Below are 26,767 nucleotides of genomic sequence, written 5' to 3'. Positions count from 1 at the left end.
CACAGTACATATTTAATGTTTATTTGCATAAAGTATTCTTAATCACTTCATTTACCTGCCAATTTATCATTTTCAAATTTTATGTTTTTTTACTTTTCTCTGTACATGTTCATTTTTTGGTATAAGAAACTTCACTTTTTCATACAACTTCTAAAAATAGCCATTAAATTTAACTAAGTAGAAACAAAATTGCTCTATTGGTGTACGTACTCCTTTTTCTCCTGTGCATTATTTTTTATTTTTATTTTTTGGAGGGGGGAAGGCAGGGCAATGAGGGTTAATTGACTTGCCCAAGATCATACAGTTAGTAAGTGTGTCAAGTGTCTGAGGCCAGATTTGAACTCAGGTCCTCCTGACTCCAAGGCCGGTGCTCTACTCACTGTGCCACCTAGCTTCTCCTTGTGCATTTTAAGAAATGTTTCATTGATGCTTAATAAATGCTTGTTTCCTTCCTTCTTGCAGCACTAGAGCCGGAGCTACTCCTCTTTGCAGGTGCTCTGAACTCGGACCCCATATCCTTCCCACTTTACAATGCTGCCTCCCAAGACAGGAACAAGTGGTGTTCAGCACGGTGAAAACCAGCCTAAAGCGTGTACCCGGCCGGGGCACAGGGCTTTTTAAAGAAGAGGGATGACGGAGAGGGAGAACCTGTGTGTTTTCTCCTCTAGCTGCTTAGATCTGCTGAGACCTGGGCTGGTTACACTCTCTTGAAGCTATGCTTCTGGGGAATCAGTTTATTAGTTAGCTCTCAAATGATTTTTTTATTTCACAGTTCTTAGTTTTGTTTCCCTACCTATATCTCCCAACTCCTTGAAGACTCAGTTTGTTTTATATATAAGGGCTAAGTTTCAGCCTCTTAAAATAAAAATGCCTATCCATGATGTCGCTGATAAAACTCCTGTAAGAATGAACAAGTAGGAGTTCTGGCGATTATTTTTCTATTTCTTTAATAAATTACTATTACTATTATTTTCTTTAATGAAGTGCTTTGGGCTGGTGTTTAAAAAAATTTTTTCTTCCCTAAGTAATATTTTGGAAAAAGGAGAGTAATTTCTATGTAAAGATCAACTGTTACATAAAGACCTTTTCTACAAAGGTCTAAACTTATGAACTGGACAGACTGCTTTGGTCATTCATTTAGCACAGTTAGATTCTGCCTATTTTATGCAGCATTAGGAGTTCAGGATTGGGGAATCTCAACCTATATTAGCCTTTTTCTAGCAGGTCAAGGCCCCTTGCTCATCATCACAGAACATTTGTTTGCACCTGTAAAGTACCCCATAGATAGACGAATGACAAGCTCCATGTCAGGTTAAATGATGAAGAAATACCATTGCACATAGTAGGTGCTCAATAAATATTTGTTGATTGAAACGTAACACAGTCAATTCTATTTTGGCCCAATATGTACACTTAGTGTTCTTTTGAAATTCTGCAATATCTAAGCAATGTTGTCTGAGTTAATGCAGATGTCTTGGTCTCTCAATAAATTTTGACTTTGTTTAGTATTAGAACTCATCATCTGACTCTGCATCCCAACTACAAGCCTGTAGCTGCTCATCCTGTGGGTACTCAATTTCAATGTCATAGACAAAATCTGGGTCATCCTTCTTTTTCTGATTCTTCTTAAAGAGTTCGTCCATGATGCTCTTCCTTTTTGCAAGTTCCTTATCATCTAGTTTGTTCAGGTCTTCCTCAGGATCGATGGTTGTTTCCCGCTGAATCTGTTCCACAGTTTGGTCCAAGGTTTGCCCCCTTAGAAAACCTTTTAAAAAAGTGAATAACTTCTCCAACTGTTGCAGAGACACCCCCTCGAGGTAGACCTTGTGTCTTGGGTTATACTTTAGCTGTTCAGCAGCTCTGCTGCAGTCTGGAAAAATGAAAATGTTATGTACACGGTCAATGATAGGGAAATGAAAAAAAATCCTTAACAACTTGTAGTAGCTCCATCAAATAGGGTGTCAGTGCTGCACTCACTCTGCCTCACGTAAATCCAATCAAGACACCACCTGTGGTCCTCTTCAAGATAAAGGATGGACAACATGCACACACATACTCATAAATATTTCACAGGTGCTGATTGTGCTCATGCCCGTGTTCTGGGTCTGTTGGCTTCTTTGGGAGCTCCCTCTCTTTTCCCCATGTAGATTACTGGGAGGACAGAACTCTACCAGTAAAACATCTACATCTTCTGGGGCATATTCATTATACCTCCCAAATGCTGATAATGCTCCACAGGATTCAGCTCTAGGATGCAGGGTCCATAACCTATCTAACATGAACAGCTGGCTAAGAAGGGACATTGAACTTTGCCTAGCCCTAGAATCCAACTCCCATTCATTCAATACAGAACTGGCCCTAAGCTCTATTGCATTAAAGAAATATTTGCTATTATTACCAGGTCTCTGAGATCAGGAGATAAGTGGTTTCATCTTTAGATCTTCCATAAGGAGTAGCATAATTGGTGCACGATAAAATTAAAAACAAATTTAAAAAAGGTGTACAATACATTTTTGTTCTTGGATGTGTCTCCAAATTTTCTATTCCCTTTTGTTAGTGACAAGATTGAGTCATTTAGAAGGCAGAGCCTAAGTACTCATTTTAGTTGGTATTAGTTCAAAGCATAGAGAAAAAGTACCTCTAAGAATTTATATTTCTACTAAGATGGTTGTGTGGAAAGGTGGGAATTAAATAACACTTCAGTTCCAAAAATTTGGATCTGAGTCATGGTTTGAGGTATGGGAAATCAAAATTGAGGTGAACACTGGGGCATGCACTGTTCATTAAATTCTGGAGTTGCAAGTTGTTTGTTAGAAATTTTTAATTCTATTGCTAAAATTTTCCTAAGAAAAATTTAACTTTGATTTTGGTCAGGACTGATCAAAGGAAATGGAGATGCTTAGTCTGTATGAGAAATGATCACTTTCTTCAAATATTTGGAGAGATTAGATTTTTTCTTTTTGACCTCAGAAGGCAGAACTAGGAATTGGTTGCAGGGGAGAAGATATTAAGTTGATGTGAGAAAAAGCTTCTTTTTAGTCCAACAATGAAATTAACTAAGCTTCCTGTGAGAAGAAATCTTTATATAGAGGCTGGATGATCACTTGCTGGGGATTTTACGGAAGAGATTCATGATTTATGTATCATATGGACTAGAGGCCCCTTGAGGTGCCTTTCAGCTCTCAAGAGTCTATTCTAGCTGGGGTGATTTAGGGTAGGTAAGATAAAACATATGATACCTGAAAACTTGGAAAAGTTTCGAACTGGCATGATACGCTGGCGATTTTTGTCCTTGGCTTCCCCTTGATAGATCAAGATAATGGCTGGAGGCTGGAATCTAATTCCACATTTCTTGGCAGTGTACACCATTTTAATTCACGGCTCCGGGGCAAATCAGAAGGAATCTGATGGAAACATTCTAGCTGTGTGCATAATGACTCCCTGATAAAGGAAAAGAAAATATTTCAATTCTATTTTCCATTCAAGCGTCTGATGTTCCTCTTCCACACCTCCCACCTTCATAGGTTAGTTCTAGGGTTGCAGGAAATTGAAGAGAATTGCCGTTTCCTCTTGGAGTAGTCCTGAAAATTTAGTAGGGGCATGCGCAGTTCTTCTACCAGGTGTGGAGTTGTTTAGAGAATTCTTGGAGCATGATGTATCACCCCCTAGGTTGGATCTAAATTCCGGGATTAACTCTAGAGCCTAATCTAACCTCCCAGAGGGGTAACACTGACTCATTCAGCAAATATTTAGAAAGGTAGTAAATTATCAAGACCTGGGCTGTGTGATCACAGGCAAGTCACAAACTCTCAGGGCCCAGGCATCCTAATCTGTAAAATCAAGATAATACAACCTCATAGGAATTTTTGTGAGACTCAAATAAGATAATCACTGAACTGTCTAGGAGCGCTAGGATGGGATGGCGCTTCACCTGTCCAGCAGTACCTAGCACCACGGGGCTGGCTGAGCTCAATGTCTAGCACTGCTTAGGAGTGCTAGGATGGCCATTCCCAACTGTCCAGCTGTTCAGCAGCACAGGGCTGGTTAAAGTGACATGTCCAGTACTGTCCAGAAGCACCAGGATGGACAGCCCCACCTGTCCAGCAGTGTCCGGAGGCATAGGGCTGACCGAGCTAATGTCCAGCACTGCCTAGGAGCTCTAGGATGACCCCACCCGCCCAGCTGTGTCCAGGAGCATAGGGCTGCATGTCCAGGAAGGCCAGGAGAGCCATCCCCGTGTGTCCGGCCGGGCTGCAGGTCCAGCACTGTCCAGGAGCACCAGCCCAGCCGGCCCCACGAGGAAGGCCCGTGCCCGGAGGAGAGCGAGAGAGGGCACCGAGAGAGGCCAAGCCGGGTTCGGCCTCCCGCCCGCACGAGGCATCGGGGTGAGAGCGGGGGATCCTGGCCTGGGGCTACCTGGGTCTCCCAGGAGAAGGTGAAAGAGGTCGCGGCAGCTACCCAGGAAGGCTTCGGCTTCCGCTAGTCTCTGGCTCCAGGCCGCTGAGCCATCACCACGGGAACAGCCCCGGGCTACGTCACCCATGGCCCCGCCCCGGCTCACTGAGGAGGCGGGCCCAAAGAGGGAGGGGTGGGGCGGGACCTAGAGAGGATGGGGAGAGGTGGAGTGGGAGGAGCTGGGAAGGTGGAAGAGAGGCGGGGCTCAGAAGGGAGCGGGAATTGAGGGGAGGAGGAGGAAGGGGAAGTGAGTAGGAGAGGAGGGGAGGAAGAAGAGGAGAACGGAGGGAGAGGCAATGAGGAGGAGAGGCCGGGCTTAGAGGGGAGGAGGGAAAGAAGGAGGGGCGGGGCATAGAAGAGGCGGGGGAAAGGAGGGGAAGAGAAACCGAAGTTGTGCCCAGCCCAGAATACTTCGCTGTCCATATCGCTTTAAAAGTTTTGCGGGTGTGTGTGTGTGGGGGAGGGGTGGCGGGTGTGTGTGGGGGGGGGGGGAGGGGTGGCGGGTGTGTGTGTGTGTGTGTGCGCGCGCGCTCACAGCGGCCCAGTGAGATAATGTAAGCATCATTATCCCCCCATTTTACAGGAAACAGGCTGAGAGCCCACGGCCACAGTCTCTCCCTCCCGCCCACAAGTCTAGCACTGCTTCTGCCACACCTCATTCATCTCTCCGGGAATGGGGCGGGGCAGGAAGATCTCGGACTTAGAGGGCCCTTAGAGGTCATCTAGCCGAACCTCTTCATTTTATAGTCGAGGAAACCAAAGCCTAGACAGTTTGAGCAAGACTAATGGGAAGTGGAAGAGGGTAGAGGAAGGCGTTTGCTACGCTAGGCCAGATGTCACGGCGACGAAGGGGAGAGGGGAAGTATTCGCGGGAAATGCGCACGCGCCTTACTTCGGCCACTTGGGAACCAGCGTCCATAAGAGAGCTCGCGCAGGGAAAAGAGCAAGGGCGCGGAGGCGGGGGAGGGGCACGGCGAGGGTGCTGCTCTGCGCATGCCTCCACCTTTCCTTTTCCCGGGCCTGCTCCAGCGGGCTTTCCTCGCTCTGGCGCCCTGGCTCCTCGGGCGGGGGCCTCGCTCCTGGTGTGGGGGGCTACCGTGCTTCTCCACTGCGCCGCAGCCAACCACTCGGGTAAAGGGAAGGCAGAGGGAGGCCCCGGGGAGCGCCAGGCTCGGTTTCTGGGCCCGGAATCTCGGACTCCCAGAGTAGTTAGGGTAGAGCCGAAAGGTGGGACGAGGAGAGAGATTCAAAGGCCGGTAGCGTGAGTCCCTCCGTGCCGGGAGCGCAGGCGTGAGCAGACGGTCGGGGCGGAGCCCGGAAAGGAGAGAAACTGACCATTAGCGACGCCGCTTGCGCGTCTTCCCTCCGTCGCTGGCCTGCAGCTCCTGCCCCTTTTTTAATTCGACCCGAGTGTCCTCTTTGCTGGGAAGAAAGAATGCAGTTTCTCCAGCCTGAGAGGAGCTGACGTTTTCCCTTTCCTTTTAACTATTTCAACTTAAACACCAGAAAAAGAGCGTTTCCACGTACCCAGCAGAACACGAAATGTGAATCTCCGTCTCATATCAATTGCTTTTTTTTTTCGGGTACATAATCAAGTCTACATGTTCCTCCCAAAGCTGGAGCTAATTTTTCAAGTCTAGGATATAACGCTGTCATAAATCAATATCACGTCCAAGGGTGGGGCGGGGTGTGGAGCATCTCTAGACTTAAACCTTAGGGACTGCAGGAAGGCTGCGAAATAATTAATGGCTTCAGGGTTTTTTAAAAATCCTATGAATGATACTGTTTATGTTTGCATGACCAGAAAGCAGGGATTTGAAGTGTTTGCAGGAGGCAGGAACTAACTTCTAATTTTGCACTTGCTAGTGAGGAAATTTGGCAATTTAGGCTCCAGTGTTAAGTAATTGGACTTAAATATTTTCGTTGGCAGTGACATCTATCTTTTCTCCCAGAGTCTTGAAATCATTATTTCTGTGGAAATCTTTCTGTGTAATATTGGAAGTTTGGCCTTGTTGCAATCCAATTTACTGGGTACTCCCTTCTAGAGTGCATTCCTAGTAAAATGTAATTTTACTTATTACTTATAAAATTACTTAAAGCACTTTGAATTTCAGTTTTGAATCTGCTTTTGCTTTAAGCCAATATAATGTAGTAAAGTCCAGATTTACATAAAAGAAAGGAGAGGTACTTAGATATTTAAGAGAATTCACAGAGTAAGCTGTAAACAAACAGGAAGCTTTCCCAAAGCATTTAAAAATGTTAATTATTTACAAAATTTGATTTCCATTTATACAACTTCGAAGAATTTTTTGTCATGTTCCTTTGTCATTCATTCAGTAAGCCCGCTTGTGTGCAGAATATTGGAGTAGTTTAGGTGTTGTAGTGGATAGATCAAGGGCCTGAAGTCAGGATGACCTCAGATACTTAATAGCTGTGCAGGCCAGTCACTTACTTAACCTTGTTTGCCTTAGTTCTTCATCTGTAAAATGAGCTGGAGAAGGAGATGGCAAACCATTCCAGTATCTCTGCCAAGAAAATCCCAAATGGGGTCTTGTAGGGTGGAAATGACTGAATAACAACGTGCAGAATATTGTGCCGGAGAGCTTTGTTGTCCCCTTAAATACTGTACTAGTAGATTGCTTATTACTCTTAAACTTACGTATTTGTAGTTCATATTTTAAAAACATTATTTTAATTCCTTCTCACCTTTCCAACAGAACAGATAGGCCACTTCTATTTTATAGATAAGGAGGCTGAAATAGAGTAACCTCACAGGAGGTTACTGTGCACTAGAATTAGAGTCAAGAGCATTGGGTCATGCCTTTATTTGACTGTCTTGGGTTTATTGAAATTAAGGGAATTTTTGTACATTTCTCTTTCAGTAAATATGAAATTGCCCCAATTAAAAAAACCACAACACATTATTTAAGAAATTCAGTTAGGTCAAATATTATATTCGCTATACTTTTGCTACTTCCTTAAGCATATTTTCTTTTCAGGCCTTATTACTTAAATATATATGGGGAATCTACTTTGTCAGTTTCATAAAAAGTCTCTTTCAATTGTTTTTAGGCAAAGATACTAATTGTTCAGAGATTATCTTGATACAAGAAATTGTGAAAGATGGCTTTCACCGGTAAGTTTTCTTAATAAATTGGAGGCCACTTGTTTCACCATGTTGTTCTATGATTGGGTAGGATAGTTTGCTGGAGGGCAGCAGGTGGTTTGTAAGGCAGTCAGAACCCATGTGGAGAGAGTCCTCTGCCTGGAGTCAGGAGGACCTGTGTTCAAATCTGGCTTAGGACACTTACTAGCTGTGTGATCTGGCCCCCATCACTTAACTTCTACCTGCTTCAGTTTTGTCATTTGTAAAATGGGGATAATTCTAGTACCTATCTCCTCGGGTTGTGTAAGGATCAAATGAGATAATATTATAAAGCGCTTTGAAAATCTTGAAGTGCTCTGTAAACGCTAGATTTTATTACAGTTATCTATTTGAAGAAATATTATGGAGCAGCTTTTGTGTAGCATATAAAAAACAAGCTTTGCAGAAAAAATGAGACATTATCTTGGATGGGCCACCTGAGAGTGGGAAGAATTAGACATTTGGGGTTAGGAGGCAGGACACAAGATGTATTGTAACTAAAAAGTGAGTTGAGGGGAACTCAGGTGAAGCATCTGGGGAATTTGGAAAGAGCTATAGCATGATTGTCATAATTTGACAACGAAAAGGCTTTATCAAATGAACTCATCAATATAACTTTCCTAAAATTAATACAGCTTCGTTTTGATGACATGTTGCATAATGTGTGGTTCCTATTTGGGAACTGAATGAAGAGTATTTATTTTAAATTTGTTCTTCTTTTAGAGACTTGCTGATAAGAGTGAAACTTGGTGGAGACATTCAAAATTCACAGACCTGCAATGTTTTGATTAAATATCACCTTCCAAAGGGATTGTATGTGGACCCATATGAATTGGCTTCATTACAAGAACACAATGTGACAGAGGTATAGTTAATAAGTAGAGTTTGGGTATGATTATTAGGTCGTTTGTTCTTTGAACATTTTAAATCAGAGAAGCTTCAGCTTGTAGAGAAAAGTAACATTGTCAGCCAGAAGATGTCTTAATTATTTGTCCATTTTATTAGCCATATTTTGAAAACGTTACAAGATTAAGATCAGAATAATATATGTGTCAAAATGTGTTGCACTTGTCAGGAATAATAATAACTAAGCATTACCTAAATATGGTATGCTTTATGTATACTTTAAGATTTACAGAGTGCTTTCCTCATAACAACCCATAGTAAGATTGTACACAAGTTTTATTACCCACATTTAACAAATGAGGAAACTGAGGCACGGAGTAGTTAAGAAGGAAGGAAGGAAACAAGCATTAAGTGCGTATTATATGCTAGATAGTGATACAAATACAAGCGAAGAGAATGACAGTTCCTGCCCTCAATGAGCTTATATTCTAATGGCTGAAGAAAACACATGAAAGGGAGCTGGAAAGGAGGGGGGGAAATGTACCTGAAAAGGAAGGGTGGGGCCTAGTTTTAGAATACCGAGAAAGCTGGAACAGGACTCACTGGGAGGAAAAGCTGACTGGCCCTTCTGTGAAATAGAGGCTGCAGGAGGAATTCACCAACGGTCGCCCTTGGGGAGGGGCATGCCTGGAAGAATCAGCCAGGCAGTGGCAGGCTACTCCAGGGTGAGGAGGCCTAGTAACTGAGGGAAGTTTCAGGATGAGCTGCCATAGAGGGGGTTTTGAAATCTAGAGAAACAGGAACGGGGCAGGGAGGGAAAGGAGCTTTAAATGACTTTATTCGTCGCTACTTCCTTATCCTCTTTCCTGCAAAGTATCTCTTCCTACTGTTTTAAAGAGCTACTGGCAGCATGTTTCCTTTGAGAGTAGGCCTAGTTCCCCCATGAGAGTTGATGGTATGCTAGAATATACCCCCATCCAGGCATGTCAGAAAAAAGAGATCTGAGCCTTGACCCTCCTCCTCCCGTTAAGTTTTGTCCATTTTATTTTATTTTTTCTTATTCTAAATTTGGGAAATAGCAACAAACACGAACATTCCCATGTACATAGGAGAATAACATAAAAATAAGATTGTATATGAAAGCACGAATCTCATTATATATGGCATGTTTTTTTAAGATAAAACATTTACTAAATTCCACACATTGGTTCCAAAGCTGTCCCTTTTTTCAGTGATACTTTCTGAGCTTCTTTCTTATCTCTTCTCTGCATTTTCTTTAAATTCTTTGCCACTTTCCTTTCTTCCTTTTTTTTTTTAAATTTCTTTATTTATTTTTAGTTTACCACACATGGTTCTACATAGTTTTGAGTTCCAGTTTTCTCCCCTCCCTCCTCCCTCCCTTCCCAAGACGGCCTGGAATCTCATATAACTGTCATGTATAACTTTGCATTGAATTAATTTATGCACTAGTCAAGTCGTGGAGAAGAATTTTGACCAATGGAATGAATCATGAGAAAGAAGAAACAGAACCAAAAAAAAAAACCCCAAAAACAAAAAAGAAGCAGAAAAGGCGAGCATGTAGCGTGCCTCGATCTATATTCAAACTTCGCAGTTCTTTCTCTGGATGAAGATAGCATTCTCCATCATGAGTCCCCTGGAGTTATCCTTGCCCCTTAGGTTGCTGAGAAGAGCGCAGTATGTCAGGGTTGGTCCTCACGGAATCCATATATCTGTGGCTGTGCACAACGTTCTCCTGGCTCTGCTCCGCTCACTCAGCATTATGTCGTGTAGGTTTTTCCAGGTTGTTATGAAGTCTGCATCATCCCCATTTCTTATGGCACAATAGTATTCCATCACCTTCATATACCACAGCTTGTTCAGCCATTCCCCAATTGATGGGCATCCCTTTGATTTCCAATTCTTAGCTACCACAAAAAGCTGCTATAAATATTTTTGTACATATGGGTCCTTTTCCCGCTTGTGTGATTTCTTTGGGATACAACCCTAGAAGTGGTATTACTGGGTCAAAGGGTATGAACATATCTATAGCCCTTTGGGCATAGTTCCAAACTGCTCTCCAAAATGGCTGGATCAGCTCACAACTCCACCAGCAATGCACAAAGTTCCAATTTCCCCACATCCTTTCCAGCATTTATCATTTTCCTGTTTTGTTATATTAGCCAGTCTGACAGGAGAGATGTGGTATATATATCCTTTCTTCCTTTTTTAAAACTTTTTTCTTTTTTTCTTCCTTTTTTTGATTGTTTTTGTTATCTCCCTTTCCCCCCAAATCCTTCCTTGTAACAAGTGAGCATAGTCAAGTAAAACATATCCATGTGTTGATTGTGCTTGACACTACTTTTTATTTTTTTATTTTTGGCAGGGCAGTTGGGGTTAAGTGACTTGCTAGTGTGTCCCAAGTGTCTGAGGCTGGATTTGAACTCAGGCCCTCCTGACTCCAGGGCTGGTGTTCTACTCACTTCACCACCTATCTGCACCACCTAGCTGCCCCTGACACTACTTTTTAAAGGCTTATACTTATAAGTTTCCTGAAGTAAAGACTGCTAATTTTTTTTTATTTTTATTGGATTTTTTATAATACTCCATAGAGAAGCTCATTAAATGGTGTTGAATGACTTTTAACTAACATGTCTTAGAATTTCTCTACTTTAATAATCATGTTGAACCTTGTATACTTGCTTCATAAGTTAATTTACTTCTTTATAGAATGAATTTGCAAATCAAATGTGTTTGGAAAACATCAAATTATTAACACCCAATTGTCTGTGTTTATTGGGAGCTCTTTCTTTCTGCTTAGTTGTATCATGGTTGTGATCCTGGTCTGTGGGGCAGAAAAACTTCATGAGAAATAGGGTTGTGTTCCCAACCTGATGGGGTGGAAGGGAGCTCGGCTGTGGAGAGAGGTTCGCTTTTGTTTTGTTGAGTGGGGCCTGTTATCCTCATGAAATAAATCCCTGTCTTTGGGAATTAGGACCAGATTTGTAGTGTGGAGTAGCTCTTTTTAGTTTTTGAGCGCTTTGAGAAAAGAAAGAAGCTAAGATGGGTTCATTAGGAACAAGTCATGCCAAACTAACCTCTTTTCCTGTTTTTGATAGAGTCATGAGCTTATCAGGGAATAATCCTAAAGTAAACAGGATTATAGGATCCTAGGTTGAGAACTGGAATGGACCTTTGAGATCATTTAGTCCAAACCTCTCATTAAGAATCAAAATGAGTCACAGATTCAGAAAGTGGTGGAGCTAACATTCGAACTTAGGCCCTCTCACTCTAAATCTAGTCTTATTTCCATTATACTATGTTTCCAACCAGTAGCAGAAAAGAAAACAAATAAATGTTGCTCCAAGTGCAGTGGGGAGCTCCCAGATATGATCCCCTAATGTGATTCTAACTGAGATGCTTTCTTGGGATTTAAATTTTTCCAAGCTGGCTGGCCTCCCCTAAGGCTTTCTGGCTTTCCCTTCTAGGATCTTGGGACTTAGGTCATCTTTTTCCTTACATTTGCTCCAAGCACTGAAAGATGAGATGACTAAGTACCCCATGAAACGATGTTCCTTATTGGCTGTGGACTCTGCCCACTTCTTTGATGGTCTTTGTAAAGATGAGTTTTTGAACTATCAACCCATTTAGGTGGGACTTCTGTCTGCCTTCTGATTTCATTGATAACCTTCATCTGAGGATCTTGGAAGACTTTCAAAGGATGTAGCACTGAGCTGACACTCTTGGGCCTCAGTTTCTTCATCTCTGGAATGAGGGGGTTTGACTAGAGCAGGGGTGGGGAACTTGCGGCCTTAAGGCCACACGTGGCCCTCTAGGTTCTCAAGTGTGGCCTTTTCATTGACTCTAAACTTCACAGAACAAATCCCTTTAATAAAATGATTTGTTCTGTAAAACTTAGACTCAGTTAAAAGGCCACTCCCAAGGACCTAGACGTGCACATGTGGCCTTGAGGCTGCAGGTTCCCCACCCCTGGACTATATGATCTCCGTTTCCAGGTCTGAATCCTATGTTGCCTTGTTCTATGTTCATCTCCTCTGGGCCCTCACCATTGCTTGGCATGAATTCTAATACACTGTTATTATTGTAGCCTTTTAACCTGTCTTCCTTCATCTACTTTTTTTCCATCTATTCCTCCCTCTGCTACTACCTCCATTGTTGTCATCATCATCATCATCATCATCATCATATCATCGCTTTAAGGTTTCCAAAGCATTTACAAATATCTCATTTGATCCTCAAAACAACTTTAGGATGTAGGTGCTATTAATAATTCCATTTTCTCAAATGAGATAATATTTGTAAAAAGTGCCTGGCATATAGTAAACACTATGTAAATATTAATTCCTTCCCTTCCCATATTACAGATAAGAAAACTAAGACAGAAATTAAGTGCCTTACCCGAGGTCACAAACTAGTGTCTTAGGTCAGATTTGAACTGAGGAAGATGAGTCTTCCTAACCTCAGGCTCAGTTCTCTATTCATTGTGCCACCTAGCTGCTCCTAGTTATTTCTAGTTCTTTCTTAGGTCTTTATGCTGTGTGAATAATACATGAAATCACACAACTAGTAAGCATCCGAAGCTGAATTTGAATTTAGTCTTCTTGACACAAGATCCAGTGCTTAAGTTACCCAGCCGCCCTATATCATCCTTACATGTGGGGATCTGTCCTTTCTTAGACCTCTCTTCTCAAAAATCTTTATTTTCATGTTGTCTAGCAGGTAACATTCAGACTCCGTAGAGGGCTAGAAAATAGTCCTCCGCTATCTGGTACTATCCATCCTATCTTCCCAGATTTCTAGCATATTCTCCTTCTCCAGGTAGTTTATTCTCTAGCCAAACTATATTACATATTCCTTGTGCATTCCGTGAGCTTCCCTGACCACAAGCTTTTTATAATATTCTTTAGGCCCAGAATTTCCTTCCTTTTACCTTTTGCCTATTGAATTCCTAACTACTCTTTTTTAAAGATAAATTTTTATTAGTATCTTTTGTTTTTACATCACCAAAATTTCTCCCAGTATCCTTCTCCTTTCCCCTTCCAGAGATGCATCCTGTGTAAAAGTTAGTATTTTTTAAAGGAAAAAAAGGAAGAGGTAGCAGAGGAAAAAATAAACGAAGCTAAATAATACATAAAAAAGTCTGAAAATATATGCAATATTCCACAGGCAGGGACCTCTCACTTCTGAAAAGGGGTGCAGTAACCCTTTTAAAATCCAGTTTAGATGCCATCTCCAGTCAGCCTTCCCTAATATCTCTCTTTTAGACTGTAAGGAATTGGTACCTCTCTAATGCAATCACCTGTTTTTTGTATTGTCTTGTATTTTTGTATGTAATTTTGAATTATCCTTATTTTTCCTTTACCCATGAAAAAGGATCTGGCCTTATCTAAATCTATTATTGATTGCTAAACTCTACTACTCAGGAGTTATCATTTGCGTTGTGTCTCATGCCATGTTCATTATTAAACAACAGCCTGTATACTATGAGAAACATTGACTTCCTGACCAGCCTGACCGTGGTGCTTTGTCTTCTGCATGACTCCCTTATGTGCGTCTGTGAAGAACAGGAAGCTATTAGAATGACTTAATCACTTTAGCCTCCACACTATCCTTTTGTTTTTTGTTTTTTTTTTTTATTAAATAGTAGTAGATAGCACATAGGTTTGGTAATACTGACATAATTTCACCCTTTCAGGAAAATATTTTATTATCAAAACCAGGATGCAAGGGAAGGTTATGTCAATGCTCGTGCTCCTACAAGGATGAACTCTGGCAGCCCTCTTTTCTAAGAACTTTCTTGGGCTAACTTTTTCATGTAGCAGCCTCAACAAAGGCTTGAACTTAAGAGTCATTTTCTTTTAACTAGCTGGCCTTAATTCAATATAGTTCATAACTTTTAAACTCTAGATTTCGGGGACTCAGTGAACTTGAATGGGGGAAAATTACATCTTTATTTTCACCAACTAGTAACTGAAATTTGGTAGTTCCTTCAATTATGGATGTAGACAACACACACACACACAGTCAAGGGCCTCTGCTTTAGGGGATTAGAACTCCTATTGGTGGCTAAACGGGAGAGAAAGTATTTGGGAAGAATATCTTGTTTTTTCTTTTTCAAAGTCTAAGGTATAGGGAATGGGGAGAAAGTTATGTTGATAGGGGAAATATGCCACTCAATTTGATTTTTCCTGCCTCTCTGTGAGTAACAAGTCTTTTGGGATTTTTTTTCTTCTTCCTAGATAATTGTTTTCTCTCTTTACAGGCAATGATAATTCAAGATACTGTTGATTTAGAAGCCCCTGACTATTTGTCTGAAGAATTTGATGTCTTTGTTTATGCCAAGTCAGATTCCCAGTGCTCAGAGTGCTTCAGAATGATTTTGCCCGTTCACTGCCGATATCACCAGACTGAGGAGAAAGAAGAAAGAGCTTTTGTGGTGGTGAAGAACCCAGAATTACTTGTCAGTTGCTACAATGGTAAGAAGTGTTTTTTTTGGGTGGGGAGGGAGGAAGGCAAGGCAATTGGGGTTAAGTGACTTCCTCAAGGTCACACAACTAATAAGTGTCAAGTGTCTGAGGCTGGATTTGAATTCAGGTTCTCCTGACTCCAGGGGCGGTGCTCTATTCACTGTGCCACCTAGTTGCCCCAAGAAGTGTTGTTTTTTAAAATGCCACTAAAGTAAGATGAACAAGTGTTTCGTAGGGATAGAGGATGACCCTTGATCTCTTTGGTACAGGGAACTACCACTCCCTGGTGAGGATGCTCACTCTACTAGTGTGGATTGTACCTTTTTTGTAGGTTATAGTCTTAGAGAGTTGCCTGGACCACTGCAAAGTTAAGTAATTTGCTCAGGGCAGTGCAGAAGGAGTGTGTGTGTGTGTGTGTGTGAAGCAGAACTTGAACCCATATCTTCATAGCCTCAAGGCTGGCTTTCTACTACCCTATTCTACCCTCCCTCATTTTTCTTTTATTGAGTTCGAGAATCCCTTTTAAATTTGAAGCTACCTCTATAATGTGAGTTATCTGGATGTAGAATGAGCCAAGTACTAATGACTCTACTAAGTACTAATTATGTTGGAAAATTTGGTCACAAGTTTATGATCACCACATATTTTATTTCACTATATAAGAATATAAAAGTTGTCAGACTGGGTCATTCTGGTTGTCCATTCAGACTAGTATTCTGGCTTTGATAGTAGGATCAAGTGATATGCTTTCCTCCTAGACATTGACTTCAGAATGTTAGAGGCGTGTCACCTGAACCTTTTCATTAAAAATCCCTTATTTATCCATCATCATCTATGAATTTAAGCTTTTTTTGGGGGAAACTATTAATGTTTTTAGCCTCTAATACTTGGAATTATGAATTCCATGCCTGTAGAAAGAACCCTTTGGACAAAATAATACTGTCCTGTTCTAAATTTATCTCTTTCAGGCTTCTGGGGACATCCCCCTAGAGTTGGGAATGCTTGAGTTCAGCCTCAGATACTTACTAGCTGTGTGACCCTGGGCAAGTCACTTAACCTTTGTCTGTTTCAGTTTTCTCGGTTGTGAAATGGGGATAATAATACCTCCCAGGGCTGTTTTGAGGATAAAATGAGATAACATTTATGAAATGCTTAGCACAGGTCCTGGCACATAGTAGGCACTCAATGATTAAGCTTACACTTACGTGTTCCTTTCCCTTCCCTGTCCCCCTCCCTCTCCTCAGTCTTCATAAATTAGATTGGGAAATATACAATAGGCTGCTATGTTAAATCATAAAAAAAACATCGACTAATTACCCAGTGTCTGCAGCATTTCATGCTAGATGTTGGGGGGTGCAGGAAGATGACACAAAATTTAGCTAACCCACTGTCTGAGGAGAAAGGCTTATGGTATAGCAAGGGAGTAAGACACCAATAGAGATAATCGTACTCTGCTCCATTACATGATATGTGCATTCAAGAATAATAGATGAATTGCTTTGTGAAGTCTGCGGTGGAAGGTTGCTATTGAAGGCTGAGGTATGTGTGGAAATCAGGAGAGTTAAATATATGCTGGACTGATGTATGCACATAAAATGCCATCCACAAGCATGTATTATGTATCTACTATGTGCCAGGCTCTCAGAGATACAAATATAAAGATGAAACAGCAATGAAATGAAGTAGCTGATCAAAAAGACCTTTGCTAGTGTTTAAGAGATGCTTGAATAAAAGATTTTCTTTCTCCTACCCTAAGTAAAGACTTTTTCATGTCTTGTTCCCTCTTTCTCCAGATTTTCCTTCTCTGAACTGCTGGAAACAGTCTGACCTAGAAGCTCCTTGTTCTATGAGGAATAAGCACATCTGTCAATGGAGCAATGTGAAGTATAAATCAGTAAGCTGATTTAAAAGAATGTTTCTTTATTCTTATTGCTATGATGTTTCTGCCACAGTGAATTGAAGTTTAGGGCATGATCCATGGGAGGTGACTAGTTTCTGCCTCCAGTATGGAAATCTGCCTTTAAGTTTGTCAATGTCTCGACCAACTCCCTTCAATTCTCTCCAAATTCGTCCTTGCTTTCTTCCAAAATAACTTCTTTTTAAATTTTTATTTAGTATTGTATTTTTCCCCAGTTACATGTAAAAACAATTTTTAACATTCATTTTTAAAACTTTGAGTTCCAAATTCTCTCCCTTCCTCCTTCCCCACCCCCCTCTCCCATTGAGAAGGTGAGCAATTCAATATAGGTTATGCATGTGTAATCTTGCAAAACATATCCATGATAGTCACGTTGTGAAAGAAAACATAGACAACAAAAACCTCGAGAAAAATAGTTAAAAAAAAAAAGTATGTTTCAATCTGTATTCAGACACCATTAAGTTATCTGCTGGGGATGGACAGCATTTTTCATCATAACACCTTCAGAGTTGTCTTGGATCATTGTGTCGCTGAGAAGAGCTAAGTCATTCACAGCTGATCATCTTACAATATTGCTGTTACTTTGTACACTGTACATTTCACTTTGTATTAGCCCATGCACGTCTTTCTGGGTTTTTCTGAGAGCATCCTGCTCATCATTTCTTATAGTACAGTAGTATTCCATCATAATCACACACCACAACTCGTTCAGCCATTCCCCAGTTGATGGCCTTTCCCTCAGCTTCTAATTCTTTACACACAGAAAAGAGCTGCTATCAATATTTTTGTATATATAGGTCCTTTTCCTTTTTGTTTTCTACCTCTTTTGGTATATAGAGCTAGTAGTGGCACTACTAGGTCAAAGGGCATGCATGGTTTTATAGCCCTTTGGGCATAGTTCCAAATAGGTCTCCAGAATGGTTGGATCGGTTCACAACTCCACCCCAGTGCATTAAACTTTCATTTTTCCCACGTCCCTTTCAACATTTGTCATTTCCCTTTTCTCTCCTGTTGGCCAGTCTAATACGTATGAGGTGGTGCCTCAGAATTGTTTTAATTTGCCTTTCTCCAATCAATAGTGAATTAAAGTATTTTTTCATATGGCTATAGATAGATTTGATTACTTCATCTGAAAACTGATCATATTTTTTGTTCATTATCAATTGGGAAATGCTTGTATTTTTATAAATTGACTCAGTTCTCTAAATGTTTGAGAAATGAGGCTTTTATCAGAGAAACCTGCTTCCATTTTTTTTTCACAGTTACTGTTGCTAAATGTATTTTCCTCCAGCCTATTCTCCCGTCTGTTTATTCTATTCTCTCTCTCCTTTTCACCCTGTCCCTTCTCAAAAGTGTTTTGCTTCTGACTACCCCCTCCTCCAATCTGCCCTCCCTTCTATCACCTCTCCCCTTCTCTTATCCCCTTCTTCTCCTGCTTTCCTGTAGGGTAAGATAGATTTCTATACCCAAGTGAGTGTGTATGTCATTCCCTCTTTGAGCCAATTCTGATGAGAGTAAGGTTGACTCACTCCCCCTCATCTCACCCCTCTTCCCCTCCACCGTAAAAGCTTCTTCTTGCTTTTTTGATGTGAAATAATTTACCTTATTCTACCTCTCCCTTTCTCTTTCTCCCAATACATTCCTCTCACCCCTTAATTTTACTTTTTAGATATCATCCCTTCATATTCAACTCACACCTGTGCCCCGTCTATATATCTTCCTTCTAACTACCCTAACAATGAGAAAGGTCTTATGAGTTACAAATATCATCTTCCCATGTAGGAATGTAAACAGGTTAAAATTATTAAGTCACTTATGATTTCCCTTTCCTGCTTACCTTTTTATGCTTCTCTTTTGTTCTATTTGAAAGTCAGATTTTTCTATTCAACTCTGTTCTTTTCATCAAGAATGCTTGAAAGTCCTCTATCTCATTGAATGCCCAACCCTTCCTCCTCTCCCTTTTGCTGGGAAGGTGATCCTTGGTTTTAATCCTAGCTCCTTTGACCTCTGGAATACCATATTCCAAGCCCTCCATTACTTTAATGTAGAAGCTGCTAAATCTTGTGTTATCCTGACTGTGGCTCCACGATACTTGAATTGTTTCTTTCTGGCTGCTTGCAATATCTTCTCCTTGACCTGGGAACTCTGGAATTTGGCTCTAACATTCCTGGGAGTTTTCATTTTGTGATCTCTTTCAGGAAGTGATCAGTGGATTCTTTCAATTTCTGTTTTTACCTCTGGTCCTAGAATATCAGGGCATTTTTCCTTGATAATTTATTGGAAGATGATGTCTAGGCTCTTTTTTTGATCATTTAGGAAATCCAGTAATTTTTAAATGATCTCTCCTGGATCTATTTTCCAGGTCAGTTGTTTTTCCAATGAGATATTTCACACTGTCTTCTATTTTTTCATTCTTTTGGTTTCATTTTATTATTTATTGAATTCTCAGAAAGTCATCAGCTTCCATTTGCTCCATTCTGATTTTTAAGGAATTACTTTCTTCAGTGAGCTTTTGGACCTCCTTTTCCATTTGGCCAATTCTGCTTTTTAAGGCATACTTTTCCTCATTGGCTTTTTGGACCTCTTTTACCATTTTGCCTACTCTGCTTTTTAAGGTGTTATTTTCTACAGTATTTTTTTTTTTGTGTCTCCTTTACCAAGCTGTTGACTCGTTTTTCATGATTTTGTTGTATCACTCTCATTTCTCTTCCCAATTTTTCCTCTACTTCTCTTACTTGATTTTCAGAATCCTTTTTGAGCTCTTCCATGGCCTGAGACCAATTTGTATTTTTCTTGGAGGCTCTGGATGTGGGAGCTTTGATTTTGTTGTCTTCTAAGTATGTTTTGATCTTCTTTGTCACCATAGCAACTTTCAATAATCAGTTTTTTCCTGTTTGCTCACAGCCCATTAGTTGACTTTTAACTCTTTGTTAAGGTAGGACTCAGCTTCCGGGGTGGAGGGTGCACTGTCTCAAGCTTCAGAGGTTTTATGCAGCTGTTTTCAAAGCTATTCTAGGGACCTGTAAGTTCCTAGTTCTTTCAAGGTGGTGTGATCTAAGGAGAGGTGTCTACTCCTCTTCTGGCTTATGTTCTGGTCTGTGAGTGACCACAAGCACTCTTTTTTGTCCTGGAACTGTGAAGGAAGGTCCTCCCTCCACTGTGGCCACAGGCTCTGCTATACCTGTGCTCCTCCTCACCTTGGGAATGCCACCCAGGACTATGACCCAGATTGGAGTATGGGCAAATCAACAGAGTCCTGCCTCAGTGCTAGCAAAAAGACTCCTGCAATCTCTCTCTGACATTGTTCGATCCCTTTACCATTTGTGGGCTGAGAGCTCCAGAAGCAGCACCTGCTGCTACTGATTCAATCACTCCTAAGGCCTGCTCCTGGTTTGCTGTAGCTGGGGCTGTGCTGGACTGTGCTCCTCTCTCACCCTGGTGCAATAGACCTTTCCTGTTGACCTTCCAATGTCTTGCACTGGAAATTTGTTTCACTCCATCTCTTTGTGGGTTCTGCTGCTCTAGAATTTGTTTAGAGTTATTTTTTACAGGTATTTGGAGGGGTTTGGGAGAGAGTCTAGGTGAGTGCTTACCTTTACTCTGCCGTCTTGGCTCTGCCCAAACCTCCCCCCTGCCCAGAATAACTAAATTCTGCATAGATCCTAACTGTTGATTTTTCTTCCATTCTCTGTCTCCTTAGTTCCTTCTTCTGAGCTTTTTAATTTGCAATGTCTTTGTGTACCTCTTTGTTGTTGTTGTTCAGTCATGTCTCTGAGTCTCCGTGACCCCATTTAGAGTTTTCTTGGCAAAGACTTGCCAAAGGTTTGCCATTTCCTTCTCCAGCTCATTTTATAGATGAGGAAACTGAGGCCAACGGGGTTAAGTGATTTGCTCAGGGTCACAAACTAATAAGTGTCTGAGACCAGATTTGAACTCAGGAAGATGAGCCTTCCTAATTTCAGGCCCAGCACTCTCTTCATTGTGCCACCTAGCTGCTCCTAGCTATTTCCAATTCTTTCTTAGGTCTTTATGCTGTGTGAATAATGTATGAAACCATTTTGCATTGAAACCAAATAGGTTTAAACTCATTTTCGACATAACTGTCAAATTAGACAAACACAAAGTGGATTTATTACCACACTATTATAAGTGGCTGAGTGGATAGAGTGCCGGACCAGGAATTAGGCAGAATTGAGTTAAAATCCAGTTTCAGACGCTATTAGCTGTCACGGGGCTGGAGTCAGGAAGATCTGAGTTAAAATCCAGCTTCAGACACTTATTAGCTGTGTGACCTTGAGCAAATCTCTTAACGCCTATTTGCCTCAGTTCCTCATCTGTAAAATGGGGACACGTTGGAGAAGAAAAGGCAAATAACTCCAGTATCTTTGCCAAGAAAATTACATGGGGTCATGAAGAGTCAGACACAACTGAACAACAGCACAACAACAGAATCATTGCTGGTTGGAAGTTTGACTTACTAACTTGGTTGATAGAGCTATATGACATGGAGGTATGTTTAATATATGTGATGCTCTTTTACGGTGGAGTGCACTATCTTCATTTGGGCATCCAGGAAAGCACGCTCATATTTCACATAACTCATACTTGTTATCAAATGAATTTGCTATTGGCCTATAGGCGACTCCATTTTTCTAACACTACAATGTTGCTGGGAAGTTACATTTGATTTGTAAGCCCATAGGAAATGGGAAATTAATTTATAGTTTAATGATAGGCTAAGTTTGGTAGTGGAAAAATTCTGGGAGATAATTTCACCATTTTCAAACAAGGTAAAATTGGTACTTAACACCTTATGCTTTTCAAGGAATTTTTTTCAGTAGATTTTTATACTTATGCATTTGGCCAATTCTAATTTTTAAGGGGTTGTTTTCTTTTTTCCAAGCTGTTGACTCTTTTTTCGTGATTCTCTGACATAACTCCCATTTGTTTTCCTAGTTTTCCTCTGTCTCTCTCATTTAATTTTTAAAATCCTTTTTGAACTCTTCCAGGAGGACTTTTTGGGCCTGAAACTGATTCATCTTTCTCTTTGAGGTTTCTTCGAATATAGGCATTTTGACATTGTCCCCTTCTGTGTTTTAATCTTCCCTGTTGTCATAGTAGCTTTCTATGGTGGGGGATTTTTTGTTTGTTTTTTGCTCATTTTCAGTCTATTTTGTGACTTTTTTTTTTTAACTTTTCAAAATGTCTATTTTCAGATACAGGCAGAATCACAGATCATATACTGGAGGGTGAACCACTGCCACCAACTTGCCTGGTGTAGTTGTCCTAATGGCAAAGTACAGAGAGAACTGAGGCTGGGAAAAGCAGGATGATTTTTAACCTTTGGAAGGAGATGTCTGTTTTAAGAAATATACATTTCCAGGGGACAATAGGGGATATACTTTCATTCCATCATAAAGAACAAAGCCACCCAGTCACCACTGGCTGGCTGGTCAAGGCCTTGGCTCTTCCTTGCCTGAGTGGTGAGGTAGAGGAGTATACTTCCCTTCTTTCATTAGCTTCTCCTTCTGCTTCATGACTGCTCCCATGCGTTCTATCGTTTTCCGCCTATGCAAACATTCAATGAAATCCTCATATTCCAGTCTGCATTCTTTCTTGGCTCAGGTCATACCAATTCCATGGGCACACTCAATGAATTCCTTTTCAAAAGCATGGCATCGGGCTGGCATTTTGTAAGGTTGTTCAGCACTCATAATTGTCATCCATTTGTCGATATCGAGGCCCAGCCGGTTTTGAACATCAAAGAATGGCATGGCTGCGGCCTAGTCCAAACGCCGCATCCCTTTCCTTCACAAGTCTCTGCAGTCCTACTATTTTGTGACTTTTAAAGAGTTGAGCTCTTCTCCTGGGTCACAGGGGGCATTGTCCCAAGCTTCTTGTGCTGAAGACCAGGGGCTTACTGCACGATTGCCCTGGGGCTTGCACTTCACCTGCTGGGCTGGGGTCGCCAGGACTAGTCTAGCCTGCTGTGCTGGGGCCTCCGGGCCTGCCAGACCAGATCACTAGTGTGCTTCATGGGGGCTGGGGACCTCACTGCTGACCTGATGTGCTGGGATGGAGGGGCCTTGTTTGCTGATTTGTGCTGGGCCTAGGAGGCTTCTACTGGTTTGCCCAGATACCTGCTGCACTGGGCTGCACTCCCCTTTTACGCAAGTGAGACAGACCTTTCCTGCATTCTTTCTAAGTTATCTTGGGCTGGAAAATTATTTCACCCCATCCTTTTGTGGGTTCTATTGCTCTAGAATTAGTTTTGAAGTGTGATTTAAAGTTGTTTTGAGGGAAATTGGGGAGAGCTAAGGCAGCTTCCTGCCTTTTTTCTGCCATCTTGGCTCTGCCTCCCTCCTTAACACCTTAGATGAAATTTGAAATCAGTCTATTAGTGCACATTGCTTTATTTTGGATGATGTCTTCTTTTTTAGAGTCACAATAAAAATAAATGGCTTTACTAAGGTAGTGATGGATGACCCATGAGCTTTTAAAAGATATCATTTATTTTAATACTGAAAGAGAACTAATTTAATAGATTTAGAATTATAAGAGGCCGTAGACATCATTTAGTCCAACACATTTTACATCTATGAGGAATCTGATCTAGAGAGTTTAAGTGACTTCTCCAAGGTCATACAGTTGGTAAAACTAATTGTTATGGGTTAAGTGAATACCAAATTTGTGTGCACTTTTATGATGACATGAATTTAGAAACCAAATATTTGGTTAACTTTAAAAGAAAGTAAACTATTTCTAATTTATCTGTCAGATTTTTAAGATTTCCCATTTCCATAAGACTTTTGTAACTAAATTGACAATGAGAAATTAGCTACAGTGTGTAGGCAGTGCTTCTGTTGAACTTCAAAAATCAGTTTAGTTGCAAAAGACAACACCATAGCGCCTTTGCTCTTGCTGTAATAATTCAGTAGTAACAGTTCTTGAGTAACAGATTTTTCAAGTCATTTGGGGAAGGAAGAATGCAGTAGGATAGAAGAATAATGAGAGGTTTTGTTTGGGTGTTCACTTTTTACTTTTATTCTTTGAATATTTCTTTACATACATTTCCATTTAATTTTTATTATATTTTTCTCAATTGCATGTAAACAAAAAATTTTAACATTTATTTTTTAAAATTTTGAGTTTTATATTCTTTACCTCCTCTCCTCCTTCCTTGAGAAGGCAATGAATTCGATACATAGTAAATATATGTAGTCATGCAAAACATTTCCATATTCTCCATCTAACATAGATTTCCTAATGTGATTCTTGTAAAGAAGAAACAGCTTTTTTTAAAGAATTATGTTACTTATATAGGCCATATAAAATCACTGTGACAAATAGAATTTTGTAAATATATTGATATTGCTTAAGGTAAATATGGTAGCTGCATTGAGATGCTGTTGGGATTTGTTAGTCTTCAACCTTAGTTATAAGGTTCAGTGAAAGTCTCCATAAATGTGACTTCAGCAGTGGACTTTTTGAATGTGCGTTTAGAGTGGTCCTCTAATCTTAAATTTAATTTGTCCACCCTCTTTCCATAGGTAAATAAGGATGTGATACTACAGGTTCCAGTGGGGCAAAGAGTACATTGGCTCTTCGTATGTGTCATAACGCTGCTTGTTACAGTCTTATGCTCTGGTCTTATCCTTAGAGCAGTCTTCAAACACGGTCATTTCTCCCTGTGAGAATGTAATGTAATGATTTGTGGTATTCTAGAATTGTGGCATTCCTTTTAATTGACAGCAATGTATTTTAGTTTTGATGAAACCAATTTAATAAAAATGTAGAATGGTGTTTTGTAAATGATTTCACCTAATTTTTACTTAATACAGAAATTTAATGCTGAATTTTTGTTTGGCAATTCCTCATGTATCAAGTGCCAATATAAACAATTTAATTCTGTTACATGGATAAATAGAATAGGGTCAATTACAAGATTGTAAGCTCTTTGAGGATAAAGAATCATGTCTTATTTATATTTGTATCTTCCTTACAGCCTAATGTAGCTCTTCGCTCTTAGTGTAATATATGTTAATTGAACTGGAAGAGAAAAATTAGTTCTATATTCAGAGAAATGAATTTCTTACATTTTTTGTCATTATTAACTAACAAATCTTTTAAAAACCAGAGAAAGCATTACAGATGAGGGCACAATATTTCTAATCAGACATTTGATTGAGGATTAATTTCTTTGAAAAACAAAAAACATCTAGGGGTTTAGGGAGAAGCAAAATTAACACAAGATTATTATTACTAATAGCAAAACTTACCATACTCAATAGCATCCTATCTCTATCTTTTATTATACTGCTTCTGGTTTTATATATATCTAACAGTGGTGGGGAAAGGAAAATAATGAAGCTACTTAATAAGCTTTAGTGTAAGAGAATTGTGAGGGAACACAGCTCGATTTGCCCCTTTAAGTTCTTTTTATAAAAACAATGCTTTCTATGAAATCTCATGTATCTCATAAGAAGATTATTTACAGATTGATTTTTTTAAATGGAACCCTGGTCACTGCTGTATATAGTTAAAAAAGTAGGAAGTAAGAATAGCAGTAGGTGAACTTCAAAATAACTCTGTGAAGTAAATGTGCTGCTAACCAATAAATCAGGATATATTATTTTTAAAAATATATTTTATTTATCATGTTAAATATTTTCCAATTACTTGTAAAAATTGTTTTAACATTAACATTTAAAAAAATTTTGAGTTCCAAATTCTCTCCCTCCTATTCCTCACCCACCCCTTGAGAAGGCAAGCAATATGGTATCGATTATACATGTAAAGTCATGCAAAACATATTTCCATATTGGCTATGTTGCAAAAGAAGACACAAAAAATCCCCAAGAAAAATAAGGTTAAAAAAAAATATGCAGCAATTGGCATTCAGAGTTCATCAGTTCTCTCTCTCTGGGAGTGGCTAGCATTTTTCGTCATGAGTTGTTTGGAGTCATGTTGGAATTCAGAATCATTGTCTTGTTCAAAGTAGCCAAGTCTTTAACAGTCGATCATCATTACCATATTGCTGTTACTATGTACAGTGTTCTCCTGGTTGTACTCACTTCACTTTGTATCAGTTCATATAAGTCTTCCCGGGTTTTTCAGTCAGGATATATTATAACTATGTTTTTTTGTAGAGAAAATGCAATTTGATATATGTGTGTAGTGTATACATGGATATGTAGGATCAGGAGAATTCCTGATTTGCAAATCTGTTCCTCATAATGAAACTAATTAATTAAACCACTATTTGATTACTGGCACTTTGTCTCTGGCCTGCTGTTTCATCATTCTCAGGTTAGAGACTGGCTCGGTAAAAATCCTGTTAACATCAGTAAATATATTATTGTATGAAAAATCTGGTGTAGTACTGTAGGTTCTATAGTAGCATTTATCACAAAAGTCAGGAAGATTCTTCTTCATGAGTTCAAATCCAGGTTGACACCAGCTGTGTGATCCTGGGTAAACCACTCTAGTTTTTTTGCCAAGAAACCCTCAAAGGGGGTCACAAAGAGTTGGACACCACTAAACAACAAAAAAAACCCCAACTTCCTTTTTGTACTGCCATGCAGTACAATATTGATTATATAGATCATGGGGAAACTGAGGCCTGGGCTCTGGAATGACTTACAAATATATATATATTTCGATATATCTATATATCCATATATATGTATAATTTCCTTAAATATTTCCTAGTTACATGTAAAAAAATTTAACATTCATTTTAAAAAATTTTGAGTTCCAAATTCTTTTTCCCTCCTGCCCTCCCCCACTTCTTGAGAAGGCAATACATTGATTCTATATGTGAAGTCATGCAAAACATTTTCCTATTAGCTAGTTGCAAAAGAAAATGCACCAAAAGGGAAGAAAAATAAAGCAAGAAAAGTATGCTTCAAAATGCCC

The 26,767-nt window shown here is 40.0% G+C and overlaps 2 protein-coding genes and 1 pseudogene across 5 annotated transcripts; 1 reads left to right on the top strand and 2 right to left on the bottom strand.

The window, feature by feature from the left end:
- CEP19 (centrosomal protein 19) lies at positions 1-5,434 on the bottom strand. 4 transcript variants are annotated; one of them, XM_036745059.1, is made up of 3 exons: positions 4,417-4,527; positions 3,240-3,441; positions 1-1,870 (listed from the first exon to the last, which is right to left on the bottom strand). In XM_036745059.1, exons 2-3 carry the CDS (start codon positions 3,367-3,369, stop codon positions 1,509-1,511), a joined length of 492 nt encoding a protein of 163 aa, XP_036600954.1. In that variant the 5' UTR covers positions 3,370-3,441; positions 4,417-4,527; the 3' UTR covers positions 1-1,508. The 4 variants fall into 4 exon arrangements, with proteins under 4 accessions (XP_036600954.1, XP_036600955.1, XP_036600956.1 ...); XM_036745060.1 differs by lacking the exon at positions 4,417-4,527 and adding an exon at positions 5,348-5,434 and having other exon boundaries at positions 392-1,870; XM_036745061.1 differs by lacking the exon at positions 4,417-4,527 and adding an exon at positions 4,337-4,358 and having other exon boundaries at positions 392-1,870.
- Positions 5,316-26,124, top strand: PIGX (phosphatidylinositol glycan anchor biosynthesis class X). The gene is made up of 6 exons (XM_036745058.1): positions 5,316-5,586; positions 7,528-7,591; positions 8,324-8,465; positions 14,727-14,940; positions 16,725-16,825; positions 24,400-26,124. The coding sequence occupies exons 1-6, from the start codon at positions 5,331-5,333 to the stop codon at positions 24,541-24,543; spliced, it is 921 nt and encodes a 306-aa protein (XP_036600953.1). The 5' UTR covers positions 5,316-5,330; the 3' UTR covers positions 24,544-26,124.
- LOC118837913 lies at positions 22,303-22,623 on the bottom strand (annotated as a pseudogene).
- Positions 26,125-26,767: the final 643 nt, after the last annotated feature.

The sequence above is a fragment of the Trichosurus vulpecula genome, chromosome 2 (genome assembly GCF_011100635.1).
Source record: "Trichosurus vulpecula isolate mTriVul1 chromosome 2, mTriVul1.pri, whole genome shotgun sequence".
Lineage (NCBI taxonomy): Eukaryota > Metazoa > Chordata > Mammalia > Diprotodontia > Phalangeridae > Trichosurus > Trichosurus vulpecula.
The sequence above is the reverse complement of the archived record's forward strand: the minus strand, read 5'-3'. Positions and strand labels throughout refer to the sequence as shown.

Excerpts from the sequence above, each read along its gene's own strand:
- CEP19 (XM_036745060.1), bottom strand. The coding sequence starts at position 3,369 with ATGGTGTACACTGCCAAGAAATGTGGAATTAGATTCCAGCCTCCAGCC. Across the intron at positions 1,871-3,239 it reads AAACTTTTCCAAGTTTTCAG|ACTGCAGCAGAGCTGCTGAA; the intron begins GTATCATATGTT and ends TCATTTTTCCAG.
- PIGX (XM_036745058.1), top strand. The coding sequence starts at position 5,331 with ATGCGCACGCGCCTTACTTCGGCCACTTGGGAACCAGCGTCCATAAGA. Across the intron at positions 5,587-7,527 it reads CGCCGCAGCCAACCACTCGG|GCAAAGATACTAATTGTTCA; the intron begins GTAAAGGGAAGG and ends AATTGTTTTTAG. Across the intron at positions 14,941-16,724 it reads ACTTGTCAGTTGCTACAATG|ATTTTCCTTCTCTGAACTGC; the intron begins GTAAGAAGTGTT and ends CTCTTTCTCCAG.